Source organism: Crassostrea angulata, chromosome 2, assembly GCF_025612915.1.
Source record: "Crassostrea angulata isolate pt1a10 chromosome 2, ASM2561291v2, whole genome shotgun sequence".
In the NCBI taxonomy this organism is placed as follows: domain Eukaryota; kingdom Metazoa; phylum Mollusca; class Bivalvia; order Ostreida; family Ostreidae; genus Magallana; species Magallana angulata.
The window spans coordinates 11311176-11331194 of NC_069112.1; the positions used below are offsets into that span (position 1 = coordinate 11311176).

The following is a 20019-nucleotide window of genomic DNA, read 5'->3' on the forward strand; positions in this document are numbered from 1 at the left end:
AATTCAAAACACGTGCCACAATATCATCTATTACTGGGTTTTTTTCTGTTTTATTTACCACATTGTTGTTTAGACGGTTCTATCCGCCATTTTAATATTCGTGCGTCTTCTATTTTTTCTGAGAAAGTGTTCTGAAAAAATCTTAAAACACTATAAAAAGAAATATATGCGATTTAGGATTTCTTTTTATAAAAAATATTCAAAATCTGTACACATTGCAAAACATTTACTTTACTCAGATTAATCAAACATACGTACTTTCGAAAGACCCCCCCCTCTCTCTCTCTCTCTCTCTCTCTCTCTCTACCTCTTTCTCTCTCTCTGTGATATATTTTGACGTATTCATATCTTATGTTTTGATATAACTAGAATGCTGGATTATACGAAAATTGATTCATATCGCTTCAAAGCGGATAGTCATTGTAAAAGTGTTTTTTTTTCTGTTTTCATTCAAACTTTGTTGTGATTGGTGTTTTAAGATATAAGGGGCGTTTTGGGCTGGACTATGCTCTTGTCAGTTCAAAAAAATATTCCGAAAAATAGTATTAACAAACTCATTTGGGGGTGTATACAAACAAGTACAAGTTAAAACACATGTTAACCTGTTGTATATATTATCAACCAAGATACATCGGTTTCACCAGTTGCTTCATGCGCGTACCTCCGACAACTTCAGTCTATATATTACCGTAAACACAATTGGCCGAAATATGCTACAAGATTGAATTGTTTTTAACGCGTTTAATGTGGAGTAAGAATACAGAATGGATTCTAATTGAATTCACTGGTTTCAATCAGTAAGTAAAAATATAAAAAAAAAATATCGTTGAATTTTTATTGTAAAGGAACTAAAACGTGATAAACTCATTAACAAAAGTAAACCACAGAATGGAGATCCGTCATTTTGCCTTCACTAAAAGGTCTAGAAATGTAGCGAAAAGGAAGAACTGTGCAATTCATTCACCCTTCAGGTAAGTGGCAGAATCTCGCTCTGTGAACTACAATATGTTTCATCTGTTTTATAAGCAAACCTTAGCATTATGTGTATGTTAGTTATGCTTACTAATAGTTGATTATAACTTAATATTTTATTTTTACTCAATAATCAATAATCAATGAATTTAAATGTAAACAAATATAGTTTACCTAATTAAAAATTGGATGTTCATTGATCATTGATCAATATCATGACCATTGACCATTGACTGATTTTTGGAACGTGTTATTTTATTGTTAACAAAAAGTCGACTAAGAATTGTATTGTGAACATATATGAATAAGCATCAGATCTGTTATAAACCTACAAATATATGGAAGTTCAGATTTTTTCTTTACATGTATTAGTTTGTTCCTATAGTAAAAATTCAATTTTACCGATTTGTTGTGTATCTTGAATCGTCTGATGATGTACTCAGCGTATGTTTTCTCCTCTAGATGTCTGACTGTCAGCGTACCTCCCTGTAGTTTGTCATTGATATCTGGCCAGTACTGGGCGCATTTATTCTATTGTAAATGGAACGATAAAAGAGAAAGGTTAAAAAAAACTTAGCCCGTTCATTTTTTATCAAATAGCAAAAATTTGAAATAACTGTTTGAAATGTCATATTATCAAATCTATTTTTTTATCTGGAATTAAAACAAAAAATTGAGTTTATATTAAGATCAATGCGAATTCCAAAGTGACTTGGTAGTTGGTTATTAAATTATCAACTATATACACAGGTTCAGCTCGATTTTTAAGAAGGTTGTTTTTTTTTCTTTGGTGTACATGTAAATATGATATACGGTATATTATTTTTAACAATACAATGGCTTCTTAAGCAATTCATGCTAGTATGAAGGTAGCAAACTTTGAAAAAAAAACATAACCCGCGTTTGCAGTCCGTTGTGTTTTAGTTTGCTGAGCGTGTCTCCCGGTCAATGAACTGGTTAAAAATGGGTAATTTGGATTTAAGCTTTTTCGGTTTCTAAAGAGCTATAGCTATGAATTACATTTGGTTTACTAAAGATATTAAAGAGGAAATGCAATACTTAGTGAATGTAGTTATTACATATTAACCTTTGTGCCCTCAGTTAGATTAGTCAAAGAGACGATGTTACAAACTTCTTCTTGCCAAATCATGTTCCAAAAATCTGCTATTGTTTTTGGCTTTGGACCTTATAAATATAAAAAAGAAAACATTATAATATATCATGAAGTATACGATAACAGTAATAAAAATATTAATGAAATTAATCTTTTGTTTAAGTCAGTACCCTGGGTGGCAATGTATGTCCGGATCTCTCGTGTATCCTGATTAAAAATGTAAATTGATTTTATTTAAAAAATATAAAGTTAACTTTCTACATATAAATACAATTAGGAAAAGCTAGTTGAGTAACTTATCAACTTGAAATAGTTTGTGATATTGTAAATCAGAAAAGAAAATGTTTATTTGTGTTTTACCTTTTCTATGAAATTATAAATTTTGTAGTTTGTAATTCACACTGTAAATAGTTAGATTTTTATGCATAAAAAGGCGACAGTGTCATCTGAAATAGTTTATAGTTTATTCTTTTAAAAAAGATGTACATTAGTTATGAAATACTTGCTTCAATGTAGTTTGCATTGATATAGCCATTATCATTGCTGCCCACCGTCTTTAGAATAACTCGAGAGTGGTCATCTAAAAACCAGAGAAAAAGAAAAAGAAAAACATCATTCGATTTTTGATTCATGATGCCTTTATCTATAAACAAAAACCGTTATTTGCAATTATGTTAATAATAAAATGTCAGGCGTACATGGGAATATGGTAGTATATCTATTTTTAACTTTGTTTTCCTGTTTCTTTCCATCGATGCATGGATGAAGCTCTCCTCGAGGGATATCCTGTAATGAACATGTTATATTTATAAATTGTTAACCACCTGTAAATATATGCATACGTTAATCAGATTAGAAGAATATTCAACAAAAAATCATTTTTAAAAAATCTTACATGGTATTCACTTTTAAATCCGGCGTTTTCATGAAGAGACATGTTTGCAATTTGTGCTTTCATATTCCTAACGGGAATGTTTTTATTTGTTGGAGGACCTCGTTTTGTTTTCTCAGGAAGAGCATATGTAGACTCTGCGACGTTATTAGCAAATGATGTTTGTAATCTACAATCTACCATAACAATAGTTTTGATTTGGTAATGTTATTTAGAAGATATGGAACGAAAAAAAATTGAAAGGAAAAAACATAATAAAATATGTAACATTTACTCATTAATGAGCAAATGAATCAAATTGCTTACCTGGTGATACGGAGTGATCCGCTATAGGTTTACACTTACGAAATGGCTCTGTTTCCAACATATATGACTGTCGTTTAGCCAGCTTCGCTGATTTTTGTTTTAGTCTACAATAAATTAGTATTACACCAGTGAATAACTATTACATGCAATCAAAGAGAAGTATAGTGGAGCAAGAATGTTACAATTTAATGAATAATAATGTGTTTGAAGCATCAAATTCAAATCGTTCTCTTTTTTTCCGCGCTAGCATTCATTTTATTATCATACCGTGCAACAAACATAGCAAAAATAACTCCGATAACTACAATCACGGATGCACCAACTGTTCCTCCAACAGTTGCAGGCAAATTGTCTGATGTAGACTGATGTAATTTTAAATTTTTTGTAGTACCTGAAGAAAAGAAAAGAAAAGAGATTTAAGACACTGTATAAATAATTCATACTGTTTGATACGACCGCTTTCATTGACAGTTTAGATTTCTCAAAAGTACATAAAGTACAATTTTCGAATTTATCAAAAAATGAGTTGGATATATCCTGACCACAATTCCCATCTTCTTCACAACCAAACAGACAACTACCATTGATTCTGTCACAAGTCTGGTTAATACAGTGTACACTGCATGCATCTTTACAATTCACTCCATAATATCCAAAACATTCTAAAACAAATCGAAGAGTGTATCAAATTAATGTTTCTGTTATTTTTTTTTTTAGAACAAACAATATTTCATTATAATATTTTTTAGGAACAATGACTTTTTTTAATGTGTTATTTTTTTGTTCTGCAAACAATACTCAAATTTTTCTTCTTTGAAAGACTATTATCTATGCTTAGTAAAGACTTTCTTATTAACAACTACCATCTAGAAAATATTTCAATTTTTACAAATATTAAATTATTTCAATATAACTTTCAGGACCTATTTAAAATATATTAATTATGATACTTTGATGTTCAAACATAATTCATTAGCGATAATTAATATACGTAATAAAATAAATAAGATGGTTATAATAATAATAATGTTTATTATTTAACAAAAGTTGTAGTATTAATAATGATAATAATAATAGAAATAAAAATATTTGTATTAATAATAATAGCAGAAATAATAATTATAAAATTAAAGTTAAGACAAGAACTCTTTAAAGTGTTCTTCTTTTTTTAATTATACGTTTAGTTATTCTTTACATGGATTTGATTTTGACATTTACATCAAATTTCTATCATTTCGTAAATGTTCAAGCTTGTGTAATAGTATATTAAACATGTTTCTTATTTTCATAAGAAAGTACTGCGATATGAAGCTTGTCATTTTGTAGAACATCTATCGGCATATAAGTACAACGAATTCTTTCCAGTCGAAAAGTTTACTTGTGATATGTTGTTCTTCTATTCATTTATATCATCGTTTTAATCTGAGTTAAGTTTTGTACATTAAAACATATGTGCAAGTGAAGTTGACCATTTGGCTTTGGGTTTTCTTTGGATTAAAAAAAATAAAGCTTAAGTACTATCAACATCGGTTTTACCCTGATGTACCCGACCGCATTCCTATTTAGCAAATACATATTTGTAACAAAACTTCAACATATAACTGTGGGTTTTTTTTCAAGTGTACTATTCCCCAAAAAAATCAAATACTTATATTTTGAGGGGTTTTTTTTATCCTTAAGCGGAATTGTTACTTAAGCATATGTACTATAGTTAAGATTACAAACAAATGTTAATCATGATGTACCTGTTCAAATAGCAAATAAACTGTAGCATACACAAAGACATATGAAACGTATGAATGGGTTGATCAACGCTTCAATTAAAACATGCAAACGGTATATGTTAACCGGGCGAATAACTAATCATTTAGGATAATATAGAATTTTTGTCGTAGGTTTTGCTTTATTTTTTTTTTATCTATTTTTTTTTGGTTCGGTTTTTTTTTCTGTTTGCTTTTAGCTATTTTTTTTCTTTAATTAAATGCAACGTTTTGCCTTGACATTCTTTGCATCGATTTAAAAGTAAACTGTGAGCATATTTACCAGTTGTACAATTACCACCCATCCATCCTTCAACACAGGAAGTACACGATCCGTCCGTGTGTTGACACTTACCAGGCTGGCAGTTAGGTGAACATACACGGGAACAGTTTGTGCCAAAGTATCCTTCATTACAAGCTAAAAATTGAATTAAAAATAAGCGGCACATAACATCAAAGCTACAAGGTCGAAAACAATAATATTTACTTAATCTAGCTATAAATTTAAGAAGTTGAATACTTCCAAAACAACGTTCACAAGGATAACTTTTTATTTTACAAGAGGCTCAAGGGCCACTTAGCACACCTAAACAATAATTTGTTGTATCATTATTTTCAAAACTTAAAAAATAAAACTCTTGAAAAATAATTTTAAACTGTCATATATTCCAGTAGTTGAAAATACCTTTAACAAGATGCTTAGTTTTGAAACATCATTTCTTTAAAAATAAGATGCATCAGCTGATGTATCTTATTATCCCCAATGCATTAAAGTTAACAAAATTGTTCAATGCGCTATAAATAATTATAAGACGTAAGGGAAGGTCTATGTGATCTTATTTGGAGAATTTAAAGATATCAGGATGCTAAAATAATAAAAACAAGAGGCCCATGGGCCATACCGCTCACCTGAACAACAATAGACGTGAAAAAATCAGCTTCCTGGAGTCATAATACAAACTATCTGGACAATGTGACATAATACATGTAGATCATGTTTTTAAAAAATCCGTTTCCCCTGGATATTTTTATATTATAATCAAGTCTGAATCTCTTGTGAGGCCCAAAAATCGTCAAGGGGTAAAACTTGAAACAATTCTAAAGAACCAGCAACATGTACATGTAAATATGCTTGCATACAAGTAAAAGCAGTTTTTGTTAATAAAATGTTTTTCTTTGTACAACTGGATTCCCGATGTGGCCACACCCTACTCCTAAAGGTTTTGATTTAAAGAAATATGAATCTACAATATCTGAAGTTGCTTTCACTAAAGTAACAGCTTTTTTAGGCAAATTTTTTTTAGGAAAAGACTTCAAGATTTTTCTCTATATATTTTTAGAATTAAAAAATTGCCCCCCCCTTTCCATTGTGAAACTCCTGGCCCCTTTTTTAGTGGTTTAGGACATGGGGGGGGGGGCAATATGGCAATGTAGTGTAAATGCATTTAATGTTTAAAAATTATCTGTTTTACACCAAAACACCTGGAAGGATGAATGAATGCATGATTTTATAGACCAGTACTTTTAGATTTTCGCCAAAATTATGTTTCATAGTTCTTTTTTCAAATATTTCAGGCAGGGAGGAGGTCGTCATTACAAATTTATAAGTTTTCTACTCCAGAATGAAACCTAATTAAATGCATATATAAGACTCCTCGACAAGTTTGTGTATGGGTTATATGCTACTCAGGTGACCGTTAAGGCCTATTGGCCTCTTGTTCTTAAATGTTTTTATGTTTAACTTTAAAACCCTTTTCGGACCTCAGTATTGGTCACCGTTTGAACGATTTGAAATCTACACTATTTTATGATACATGCATAATCAAACAAATTGTAGCATTTCTGCTTTTGAGGAGAATATTTATAGAGATGTTTTCTAATATATTCCCATGTTCAATATCTTGAAGCACCAGTATTTGTTAGAGGGTCAAGATTTTGATAATTTAGAGTCTTCATTATGTGTACAAGCTTTGTTGAAAACATTGACACTTCTTGCTTTTAGGAAGAAGAACTTTTAAAACACAAATTCCGTTTGCACTGTTTCGTACTTATTTACCCGTAACAAAGGTTATGCCCTGTTTGATCAGTTTAAAATCCTTTCCCATAAAGATAGTGTGTGCATCTACATTATTTGGTTTAAGTTGGTCTGGTGTTTGAAGAAATATAATAAGTTTATAGACGGAGAGACAGACGGGCGGACAAATAGAAAGCCGGACGGAAAAGCTCCCAGAAACCTTTGGTGCAGGCGGGCTATAAACTACTATAGTCAAAAAGTGTATTTATGGATGATTTTTTGACTTCTCATTGATCGAAATGTGTATAGTAACAAATATTAAAATGACTGTAAAACATGTCTTACACTTATTACAAAGTTTTCCGACGAAACCGTCCTGACAACCACTTGGACACACTCCACTGACGTGGTCACATGGTTCATTGTTTATACAGTGTCTGCTACATTTTCTGCTACAATCGATCCCAAAATATCCCGATAAACATTCTGTACAAAAAAGAAGTCTTCTACACGTGACATGTTCTACACAGCAATTCAATCAAAATGAGTCAATAATACTATGCGTTACCGATGGGTTGATGACGAATCTGAATAATCAAACTGAAAATGGATTTACACGTGTCCATAACAAAGTGCTTGTACAATGATCGCTGAGTGTACCTTTGCTACAGTCACTGTCGGTATATCCCGGGTTACATCCCCGATCACACTTCCCAGTCTGTTTGTTACATGGAGTGTTCTTCAGACAGTGACCACTACAGTTGTTGGTACAGTTGTGTCCATAGGTCCCGTCATCACATTCTGTATAATAAAACCGTTATTGTTATTATTGCTATCAATTAATGTATAGTCTGTCCCAAATTATTGCTTCCATCATATTTGATGATTTTTAATAAAAAAAAATAGACATACCTGTGAAAAAAATACAGTTAATGAATGGTGAAATGGAAAATATCCAAAATATCTTTATTGATAGGTGATCCTTTTCGCTCATAAAAGTTTACAGGAAGGAAGACAAAACTCATACGGAGATTTATAATGGGAAATGTTTACATCTTTTCTCCATTTGGAAGTACTCGGTACACCTTTTTTTTAACGTTATCACCCGGGCTTATTAATGGCTGATGAAATGCAAAATCCCCGTTGACTTTCTACTTTGGGATGTTTATTGAAACATGAAGCGGTAGAGGGGGCGTTTCAAAACAGATAATCTGGACATTTTTCCTTTTAATGAATGAAATATAATACAAATTATGGCATACAAGTTTAATATGTTCGCCGCTTCATTTTCTATTCCTGTTAGAAGAATTGTGTAAAACTCAACCAAATTTGTCTTATAAACATTTTATCAATTGTGCTAAACTTAGCTAGATTGCAATGCAAAAATATGTTCACCATTTTTTAGTTAAGTTTCAAAATAAAAAAAATGGAATTTGCTCGTATTTTTAATTATAAAAAAATGATGGATACAAAAACAGTTTTTTAGTTTACTAACAATTCGGTTTTTTTTCTTTAAACTGGCGATAAAACCCAAATTACTAAATTAGATTTTAAAAAAAATCATTTGAAAGTCAAACATACGAAATCATACGGAAAATGAAAAATGTGTACACGCAAGAAATAAAATTATTAACTGTAGCGTCATACTTTGTTTTTAAATTTGAAATTTAATGATAATAAAAAATGACAAAGAAAGATAAAAGCAAAATCCAGACAGTTATACCCTAACTTTTGAACTTATATTTTTATTTCAGGACCATATAATGTAAATTACAATGGTTAAGTATATGTACTTTTACAACTAATACCTTTATCACACAAGTCTCCTTTCCATCCAGCAGCGCATCCTCTGTCACAGTGACCAGTCACGTGGTTACAGGAAATCCCGTCTTTACAATGACCTACACACATCTGGGTACAGTTCATACCGTACCACCCGTCTCTACACTCTGTTTTACAGAAAAATGCAGCTACATTTCCGTATAATACTTCGTTTTAATAAAGTAGTATGTTTAAGTTAAGATCAGTTTATAAAAAAAGCAACATTTGAAATAACTAATAACAATATTTGTATTCATACTTATATCACAATCTAACCCAGTCCATCCAGGTTTACACAAGAAGCACGTTCCGTTCTTTATGTGACACGTTCTGTCTTTACAGTTAGTGGGACATGGAGTGTCACAGTTATTACCGTAGACATTGGCATTGCTACATCCTGCACCAAACAAATATAAATTACTCGAGATAGTGATACTGTTTTGCTCTATATCAATGTAAAGGCTTACAATTTGGTACCAACGTGGGATCCCGCAATATTACTTCGTTGCAACGATGACACGGATACATGTGTGGAGAAATAATTAACTAAATTAACGACTATGATATCAGGATAATTAGGGGGGGGGGGTCAACTCCATGAAAATTCAATTTTTTATGTGTAAATTTAAAAAAAAATTGTTGCTGCGAGAAAAAAAATGGGGGGGGGGGGGCAGGCCCTCCCTGACCCCCCCCCTCCCCCCCCGATGCTACGTGCCTGTACATGCAAGTTTCGTTTTCAACGAACAAACAAGTAAAAATAATTAGTTAATTATTGTTCAAACTTAATTCTAAATTCTTTCTCCAAGACAATGTAATCTGAACAACTAACGTGTAAGCAATTGACAATTGAATCTATGTATATAAGTACTAGTTGTTTAAATTCTACATATTTAATTCAAATTATCTTTCCTCCTGGAATTTTACATTTAAAGAAAAAGAAAAACAACAAATCAAGTTCACTTGTGTTGAATTTAAGTGAAACAATAATAATGATATCGTAGTATTAAAAAAGATAGTTGACACTACTTCAATAGAATCCCATATTTTATGAATTAAATTATCAAAAATGAAATTAAAGTCACAAAGCAGCATAATTCAAAGTCACAATGTCAACCAATACCAAATATCAACAAGTGAAAAGGTGTCAATGTGACAGCAAACCGGGGTTTTTTTTATGTGAACTGTATCCATAATCCATGTCAACCCTGAATTAACAAGCATTCTGAGAGTATTGCATAAGCAATACACGTCCCCTACCGGTTTGTGGAAATTGTGAAAACAATGCACTGTTATGCAGAATATCGAACCCGAACATTAAGCAATTGGAATATAAAAAATTCTCAAAAATATGTCAACCAGACGCTACAAAAGTGTAAACTTGATCTGTAGTTTGACATTTTGAAGCTTTTCAGCAAATTTCATATCATTCCGTAAACGCATAAAGAAAAAAAAGTATGGAAAACTGAAGTGGGACAGAAAGACGGACGGACAGACGGACAGACAAACGGACGGACGGACAGACGGACGCAGAGGAAAGCTATAGTCCCCTCCGGTGAAAACCGGTAGGGGACTAATAAACACTACCTACCGTATCCAGTGAAATTGATATGCAATATTTTGTCAAAAAATGAAGAAGTTCAAAAGCTGGTATTTATTTCCTAAATTATCAGAAATCAAAATCCTACCAATATGCACTCCTCTAATATATGTTCAATTTATCTGCAAAAGAACAAAACTGTAGGAAGAGTTATCTGTACATCGAGGGTACCCTTTTGGCAGCCGCCCGCCCTCCATTTTCACCATTTCAATAAGCGGTTTTTTTCGTTGAAAAACCCGGTTAAAAATAAATATAATATTTTTCTAAGTTCAAGTATACTAATTGATTTTGTTATGATATATGAACTATTAAATAAAATAACAACTAATGAAAAGCTCGTGCAAGTCAAAGAGTTCATATTCCCTTATAGTAAAAATTTAATGTGATTGTCTTGTGGAGATGAGAAGATGATATTTATAAAAATTCGGATCTGTATTTAACCGAGAAAAAATCATTGCAATTTAGATATTATGTCCATAATTATTATTAGTGGGTACTGCCATAATAATTGCCCCCTCAAGTATTTAAAAGCTGAAAGAGAACGTCTTCCTTCTCGGTTCGTCCACTTAGTTTCAAAACGTTATTTTGTGCCGGTTTTTTTCTCTAACGGGACTAGAAAACAGACATTTTCACGAGAATTGGTTGAAGCCTGAAGGGAACAGATACAAAATGATAATAACATCTATATGTGATCCAGTTGAGAACGTGTTGGTCAATTTTGTCTCATTCCCGAAGTTGACAGGAAGGGACAGACGAAACCCCTATGTATCATTTGAGGTATTTTGAAAGTATTGTTTTCCGTTGTATATTTAAAAAAAACTACAGACAAAAAAAAACAGGAAGAATGTCATGACTAGCAAAAATTCCTCAAATCACATTGTACTATCTCTTCTGAACTCAATTAAATTAAATTCATTAAGTACTATTGAGTTCATTTTTGGTTCTGAATAATATTTTTTCTATAGTGAATTAATTTTTATTCACATATTAAAACTATGTTTATTCAGAAAGTATAATTTTTGGTAGTACAGCATACATGTATAAATAATAATTGCCACAAAAATGAGATATGTTGACTCCCTTAAGTCTAAAATCAAGGGGGTTCTTGGGTATTAGAGGAGTTCACACCTCCACAAAATTAGATCTTTACCTATTGCCCTGGGCAGTGTGTTATGCTGTAAAAACATATTAAACAGTATGGGACATTTAATTATTGTATAAACAAAAGCCCATGCCAAACATGTATAAAATCTATTTATCATTATAATACACCTTTTTATATTTTAAACTTGGAAAAAAAGTAATTGAGATGTAATTGAAAAGTAATTGAAAATACACAATATTTTTGGAATGTATTTAAATACATTCAATTACTTGTAATTGAAGACAGACTCAATTACAAATTACTTTCAATTACTTTGAAAAATGTAATTAATTACACTCAATTACAAATACTTTTTTCAATTACCCCATCCCTGTCAATGACATAAACGAGGAAAGAACGTTATTTTTGATATTTTTTCTTCAAAATTAAACGAAAAAGATTCATCGTTTCAAAATCACCCTTTGAAATAAGCCAGTCTCTTTTCCGTTTCGAGATATGTGGAAAAACAATTTTTTATGACCTAGCCGTTTGTTATATGACTGGATAGATTTTCTTGAAATTTTCAGTAGTGATGGAAAATGATAATATCCCGAGGCGTTTTTTTTTTCAAAATTCATTTCCGGTCGACCGTTTTCTCTCTCTCTCTCTCTCTCTCTCTCTCTCTCTCTCTCTCTCTCTCTCTCTCTATATATATATATATATTTATATTGCTTAATTTGCCAATTCACTCACTCAAACAACTTGAATGTATAATTCATGGATAAACCCATATGCGTATATGTATAACCAAGCAGTTCAAAGAAAAGTTTAGGGAACTCTTAAAAATTAGTGTGGAAACTCCTACTTGCATACATGGTTATTTTTCAGTTACCAGATATACACTTTTGATACCAAATAAGTGCTACAATGTAGTAATAGAACACTTTCTGCAGGTTACCAATGCAGGGACTTTTTAAACATGTTCCTTCAAATAGCAAGTTTGTATTTAATCTTATTTTTTCATTCCAAATGCATAATATTTCATTCCTTTCATTTTTTCATACCAGTTGAAAATGTTGGCTAAATCAGAATGTATCATTTATATAGAACTCAGAATATGAGAATTATGTATGAAATATAATCTCTCAGCAGAAAAAAATATTACTTTAATCAAGTTAGCTATAAATTCATTACTTATCCTAAATGTCATAAATTTGATGCTGGTTTTAAAAGTTTATAATAATTATAAGACTAAAGGTATGTGAACTTCAGTAGATAATAAAAATGAATTAAGGTAACTCCTATCATAATACATTGGACCCCACAATACATTTTAATAAACATAATTGTTAAGTGTTTTCCTGGGTAGGCCAGATTCATTGTCATATTTTAGTTCTCTTTATGAAATTTGTAATTCTAAATACAACGTGGGAATTCAGTGACCCTGACCCCGGACACCCCTTTAGATCAGTGCGTGTAATGGCAAATTATTTTAACTCAATTTTTTAAAGAATTAAAAAGTTAAAAGATATGTGTGTCTGATACTTTCAGTCCTATTCCTATATCCCAATGGCATTTATTGCCATAGAGACCAGAAAACACAAGCCAATTTAAAACAATACCTATCAATACAATACCTATATGCATTTTTATTCATTGATGTGAGTATGCTGGGAAAAATAATCTCCTCAAACAGTATAACAATTAGTTTGGAAACATGTTTCATCTTTCTTAATAGCTAGCAGGAAACCTATAAAAAGTAACAAAATTATCTACTCCAAACATTTAAGAAACTACCGCTGACTGTTGATTGTATCACCTACATGTATGAATGCATTTTACATAAATGTACATGCAACAAACAGTTGTAATATTTTGAAAATGAATACATGTACATATAAGCATATGTGAAAAGTGTTAGGTTTTAACAATCAATTTTCTAACTTACACATGATACATTTTTGATAGTGTATGTATTTTCCAAGCTTTTGTGGTGAGGGAGGGGTTTCTTTTTTTAAGGCTATAATTTTTATATCATTAATAGAATACCAAAATAAGTATGGTAATAGCTATTTCTTTGCACACAGTTTTTTTTTTTTTACATATCTAATTAATTTGGTTTCCTTGTGTTTATTGATTTTCTAGGTTTTTTTTATACATGGATTAAAGGTACTAAAAGGGAAAACAACACATATATTTTAGATTGAAAGAAAGACTAATAACACATGAATGTAAAATAAGTTCCAGTGGTATTATATTTAATTTAACTGGTATATTTCTTTGTAATTAATGATTTTTCTCAGTAATTCATATGCATAACAAACCTGAAGTAACAAAGATCCATTTAGTACAACTGCATAAACATGATAAGGCATTGGATGGGATTTCAGAAACACTAATAGAGGTTCATGTTAGATGTGTAGTGACAGTATCTATGAGTCATAAAAAAAAAGGATAAAATCTTCAAGATTTTGGGGAAAAACCATTTTTTTGACATGCTGTTACAATACTTCTCTTTTTGAACCCTTAACACAAAAGAGTTCTAACTTGCAAGGGGAGATAATTCATTTTCCAAAAATGTAACCATTTTTTTATTTATTATTTCACAACAATAAGGATAGCTTCCCCATCATTTTTTTAAATTTTAAGATAAGTAAAGGATTGATGATTTTTAATTCTATGCTTTTTTAACGTTGAGCTTGCCGCATTTTTTTAACACTGCAGTAAAAATGGCCTATGTTGATAAAAAAATAAGTTTGGGTCGAGTTTCCATGCAAACTGGTCAGTATATAGACAATTTGGCACGTGCATTCGTTTCTATGCGTGCCAAAAAAAGTTTAAATGCTTAGAGAGAATGACACTTAACTCATTTCTTTCATTGAAATTTCTGAGCAGAATAAATACTAAGACAACAATATATGTAGGTGACATGAAATATTACTAAAGATGACAGCTCAATGTTTTTTTTTTTCTAAACATGCAGTCAGTTGTATATTGTGTCAGAATACGTTTTATTAAACAATATAAATATTAACACTTAATAATCATTTTGGTCACACCCTGCATTAAAAACCCTACCCAATACTCTACTTGAATGTTTTAGCTTCAAATCCCTACATTGGGAGACATGTAATTTAAAATTTTGATAGGTTTTTTTTCTTTCATATGCAGTTAGTTCTTATTCAGTATATGCTGACTGAAGAAGACGATTTTTCAAACATTAAATGAATTCACACTTATGACTATTTTGGCCTCGCCCAAGAGTCAGACCCCCAACCTTGTGTGACATGGGATTTAAAAGTTTGGTGGAGTGCTTTCAGGTCTACAAAATCTATACTTCAGTTTTCCTTACAATTGTGTGGGAGTAAAGAAATAATTGTAATTATTTAAACACTATACATTGTACACAAATTTTGGCCATTCCTAAAGTCAACACTCATTCTCCCGATGATATGAAATCTACAATTTTAGTCGAGGACTTCGTAGTTAATATATTCATGAAAATAATTATAAAAATCTTAAATTCAGTTTTTCTTACAAATGTGTGAGAATAGAAAAGAAGATTTTTAAACATTATAGGCAATGGCACTATATGCCCATACCCCCCCCCCCCCCCCACCAATTTTAGTGTTAACAATATATAAAAATTAGAAATCTAAAGTTACAGTACTCTGAGTTGAAAATGTTAATATTGAAAACATTCCGCCACAAATACAGTTCTTTCCCAAACTAAATAGTTAAACAAGTTTTTAACTGTTTTCTTCAATATAGTTTAGTCTGCACTGTAAATTAAAAGATAATTATATAAGTAGAATTAATATATGACGCAGAAATTAAGACTAGATACCCCTGCGAATGTTTTCGTAATGTTTTCTTTTTCATTGCTAAATATGCGATAAATCCAGAAGTGCTCGATTTGGAATGAAAGTCCACGAGACCTCCCCGAAATTTGTTCAGTTCATGTAAAATTTCAAACGGAAGTCCAAGTGGTCGAATAATTCTCTCAAAATATGTAAGTCCTTTTTTTCATATCATATCCTACTTTGATTTATGTTAAAACATGAAAATCTATTAAGATATCATCTAGCGGTGATTTAAATCAAACAATGATATTCAGAACACGTGGTTGAAAATATAAACATTGGGTTGCTTAATAAAATTATAGCCAAATATGATGCTTTGGGTGTGCAATTCCATGCTTTTTGAAAAAAAAAAATGGGTGTTTGTTTTGTATAAAACCTTAGTATATCGAGGCATTTTCAAGGAACATTCTGCATAAAATAGTCTAGTCTGTTTCACAATTGATACTATTACTAGGTCAGGCACGGATCGAAAATTATTTCCTTAGTGCATGGGGATCGCTTCTGAGCAAGTAAACTGTTGCTACAGCAGAAAAAAAATTCTATTGTTACTTTTTATTTCTAGAACTTATTTTATCCATCGATAAATGAAAATATAGTTTAAAATCATTAACGTCTAGATTTTATATTTAACTACAAGTGTCTAGATTCCATAAAATAGAAATGACAATAACATTCGCAGGGATGTATAAGTGACCAAAAAACCCCAACACAAGGTAACGAACCTTTTTAAAATTAGATAGGGTTTAAGTTCATAACACCTGGTGTTTGTTTACCTTTTATATTGACTTCACATAGTTCTGTAAAGACATTGGAATCTTTATATCCCTCCGGATAGGCAATTCCATTCAAACGTTCATTGTAAAAGATGACATAACGTCCGTATTCCATGCACTTTTTTGTAAGGTTAAGGGGCGGTAACTCAGGTCCGTCCTTGTAACACAGAGTGGACTTCTTTATAGCATCAAGGGATGTTACGTCAGAGTTTGAAACATACAGCGAGAATCCCGCCAATCGTCCTTTTTGACGGTCGACTGAACAATAAAGAAAATTCACCTAAATAATTTAAGACTCTATGAATCATTTTGCCTATAGGCGTTTTATAGAAATGTGAGACACTGTGACAAATTTAAAAAGAAATGGAATACATTAATTTAGAAATAATTATATTTTCTAAATTTTATATTAAATATAAGGAAGATATGTCTGGTTCTCTGTTTAACTTGAAGACAAGTCTTATGGCATCTTTTTAAAGCGATCTTTTTATGTGACGGGGTGACCCCGTCTATTGGTTTACTGTCAGCCGAAGTCTCAAACCGGAGGCACTTCATGCATTTCAGTAAATATGTATTATAAAAACACGCATTAAATCTTTTTAAGTCCTCTGGGTATAAACAAAATTATATTTAGAAAATAAACAAATAGTTGTATTGATCAAAACATTCTTGCTCGGGTTCAAATGTTAAATGAGTAACGTAACTGAATGCACAGCGCCGTTGACGAGTCAGTTGGTGTACGAGCTCATTAATCAATAGAATATGTTGATGGTGGAATCGGAATTAAAGTTCCCAAACGCAATGTGACATTTTTGAAAAGTTGTGATTTTTATTTTGACAATCTTTCACCTTAATACTAGCAAACTTCATGCACAAGTCAAAGTTAAAATCGGGAGAGGTACACAAATGTTGTACAAATTAAATAGGTGTTTCATTGGCTTCCAGTCTACTTGCGGTATGACTGCTGTTCGTCTCTAAAGGAATTTTGTACAAAGAAAATAAAAACAAGTCTGAATTTGCCTTCTCGTTCGTTGGCTCTTTAGCTGATTAAACTGAATTTAAATTTTAAACAATGCATTGTAAGCAAAATCTATAATAGATTATACATTTTGGAAGACTTATACATCATATAATATATACAATCTTATCGATTGAAGAACCAAGTTTAATGTCAATCTTTATGTCTTCCGGCTTAGTTCGAATCAGGCTTGGGATGAATTACATTGTAAAATAATGGATTAAATTACCATTACTTCATGTATTAGGGCATTAAACTACCATTACTTAATTTTCTTGAAGTAATGCATTACATTACCATTACGTGAGTAAAGCAATGCATTACCATTACTTTGTTAAAAGTCAATAAGTTTTAAAAAAGTAATTTAAAAACTAAACTAGATGCTGTCATTAGACAGTAATACCCGCACCAAGTGTTTGCCCCTAAATAACACTGTTTTGTACCATTTTAATTAAAAACTAGTAGGCTAATTGTTCTCGAACAATTAGAGGTCTTTCCACCTTAATATTTTTAATGAATTGCTAGATTGCTTAATAAGGTATACAAAAAATTATTATACCTATGATACATATTATACTATAAAATATGAAAACCACAAAGCCATAAAATGATAAACGATTTTTCAAGAGATTTTTTTTTTATTTTTTAAGCCATTTCTTTAAGATTTCCATGTTGTATATATCGTTAACATTTATTGAATTACTTTACATTTCTGAATTGTTTCCACTATAAACAAAACTGAGCCAAGATAATATTCTTTACACAATCATTTAAACAGTAAAGCTTACAATAGAAGAGAGTGTTCTACAGACTAGCTGTCTTTTACAAAATGAATGAGTTGACTGTAAAAACAAGTTCCACTTGAGTAACCACAGGACTTGATGTGATACCTGGCTGACCCAATTGAATACCTTATTGCGCAATCCAGCAAGCTATTGAAACCATTACTATAATTCTGTATATCAAATTATATGAAAATTCATTAATTCACCGACTTCCAAATGACCATAACCTTTGACCTTTATGTCATTTTGTTCGGCCAAGGTAGACACTTCTATTCCAAGTGGTCAGAACTCTTTATGATGGATAGTAAAAAAGTTGGAAGTGATTTTATTAAAGTGTCAATACTTTCAGGGCAATAACTGCTAGAAAGGGGCCTTAGATCTTTTCGGTATGAATAGATTGAAGAACCCTCTAAGTGTACTGAAGACAATGGTAAAAGTTCCATATCTCTATCTCTTATGGTTTCAGAGGAGTAGCGATAACAAGCATTTCGTACAATAGGGGCTACAACTCTGTAATTATTCAAACGTATGAGCAAAGGGGCTATATTTTAAATTGTCTTAAGATGTCCTACTATATCCATTAAAAAGTTTTTCTCTACCACCCTAAACAAAAGAGATATAAAAACTCATTAATTAACAGCTTCTCAAATGACCTTGACCTTTTACCTTAATGTCATTTTGCTCGGCCAAGGTAGACGCTTCCATCCCAAGTAGTCCGAAGTCTCTTTGATAAATAGTAAACAGGTTGGAAGTGATTATATGGAAATTTAAATACTTTCAGGGGCATTACTACCACAAGGGGGCCTCAGATCCTTTTGGTATGAATAGATTGAAGAACCCTCTAAGTGTACTGAAGACATTGGTAAAGGTTCCAAATCTCTATCTCATGGTTTCAGAGCAGTAGCGATAACAAGCATTTCCTTCTCAAAGGGCAATAACTCTGTAAGTTTTTGGAGTTCTTTGACACAGGGTCAATTGGTATCATAACTTTTAATGAGCAATTACATAAAGTTTAAATTGTTTGGATAACTCTAATAACAAACTAGTCACCCAGAACTAAATAGAAACAAAGAAGAGGAACTAGTAGCATAATTGTTCTCGAACAATTAGAGGTCTTTCCACCTCATTGTGTTTTATATTTAAAATATTTTTTATATTTAAAAGTATTTTTTTAATCTGCTTTACTTCATTTAAAAAGTGTCAAAAGATTAAGTATGCAATTTTTTATTGCTTCAACTTGACCTTTGACCTTTATGTCATTTTGATCGGACAAGGTAGACGCTTCAATACCAAGTGGTCCGATGTATCTATGATTATTGATTCAAAAGATATTTTTGTTTTTTTTAATGTTTCGAAACTTTCAGGGGCAATACCTGCTAGAAAGGGACTTTGGACCCTTTCGATATGAATAGATTGAACGAGCGTCTAAGTGTACTGAATACATTAGTAAAAGTTTCAAATCTCTATCTCTAACGGTTAATGAGGAGTAGCGATAACAAGCATTTTGTACAATAGGGGAAATAACTATAAAATTGTTTCATGATAAGGGTCAAAGGGTTATAATTTGAAATGTCTTATAATGTCCTACTACATCCATGAAAAAGTTCACCCCTACAACCCTAAACAAAAGAAATATAAAAACTCATTAATTAGGAGATTTTCAAATGACCTTGACCTTTGACCTTAATGTCATTTTGTTCGGCCAAGGTAGACGCTTTTACCCAAGTGGTCCGAAGTCTTTATGACAAATAATAAAAAAGTTAGAAGTGATTTTATAGAAATGTAAATACTTTCAGGGGCAATAACTACTTGAAGGGGACCTCAGATCCTTTTGGTATGAATAGATTGAAGAATCCCCTAAGTGTATTGAAGACATTGGTAAACATTCAAAGTTCCTATCTCTTATGGTGTCAGAGGAGTAGGGATAACAAGCTTTTCGTAAATAGGGGCATTAACTCTGTAATTATTTAAATGAAGGAGCCAAGGGGCTATATTTCAAAATGTCTTAAGATGTCCTACT

General features: G+C 31.4%; 1 protein-coding gene across 1 annotated transcript in view; it reads right to left on the reverse strand.

Annotated features, from left to right (window-relative positions):
• LOC128173034 (uncharacterized) overlaps positions 1–20019 on the reverse strand; it is a 116641-nt gene that overhangs the window by 10415 nt on the left and 86207 nt on the right. Inside the window, exons 9-21 of the mRNA XM_052838786.1 lie at positions 8867–9007; positions 7719–7859; positions 7404–7544; positions 5328–5462; positions 3827–3946; positions 3552–3675; positions 3285–3388; positions 2982–3154; positions 2785–2872; positions 2593–2666; positions 2257–2293; positions 2060–2157; positions 1375–1503 (exon numbers count right to left, since the gene is read on the reverse strand). Coding sequence (XP_052694746.1) covers positions 1375–1503; positions 2060–2157; positions 2257–2293; positions 2593–2666; positions 2785–2872; positions 2982–3154; positions 3285–3388; positions 3552–3675; positions 3827–3946; positions 5328–5462; positions 7404–7544; positions 7719–7859; positions 8867–9007 — 1505 coding nt within the window. The remainder of the gene's footprint in view (positions 1–1374; positions 1504–2059; positions 2158–2256; positions 2294–2592; positions 2667–2784; positions 2873–2981; positions 3155–3284; positions 3389–3551; positions 3676–3826; positions 3947–5327; positions 5463–7403; positions 7545–7718; positions 7860–8866; positions 9008–20019) is intronic.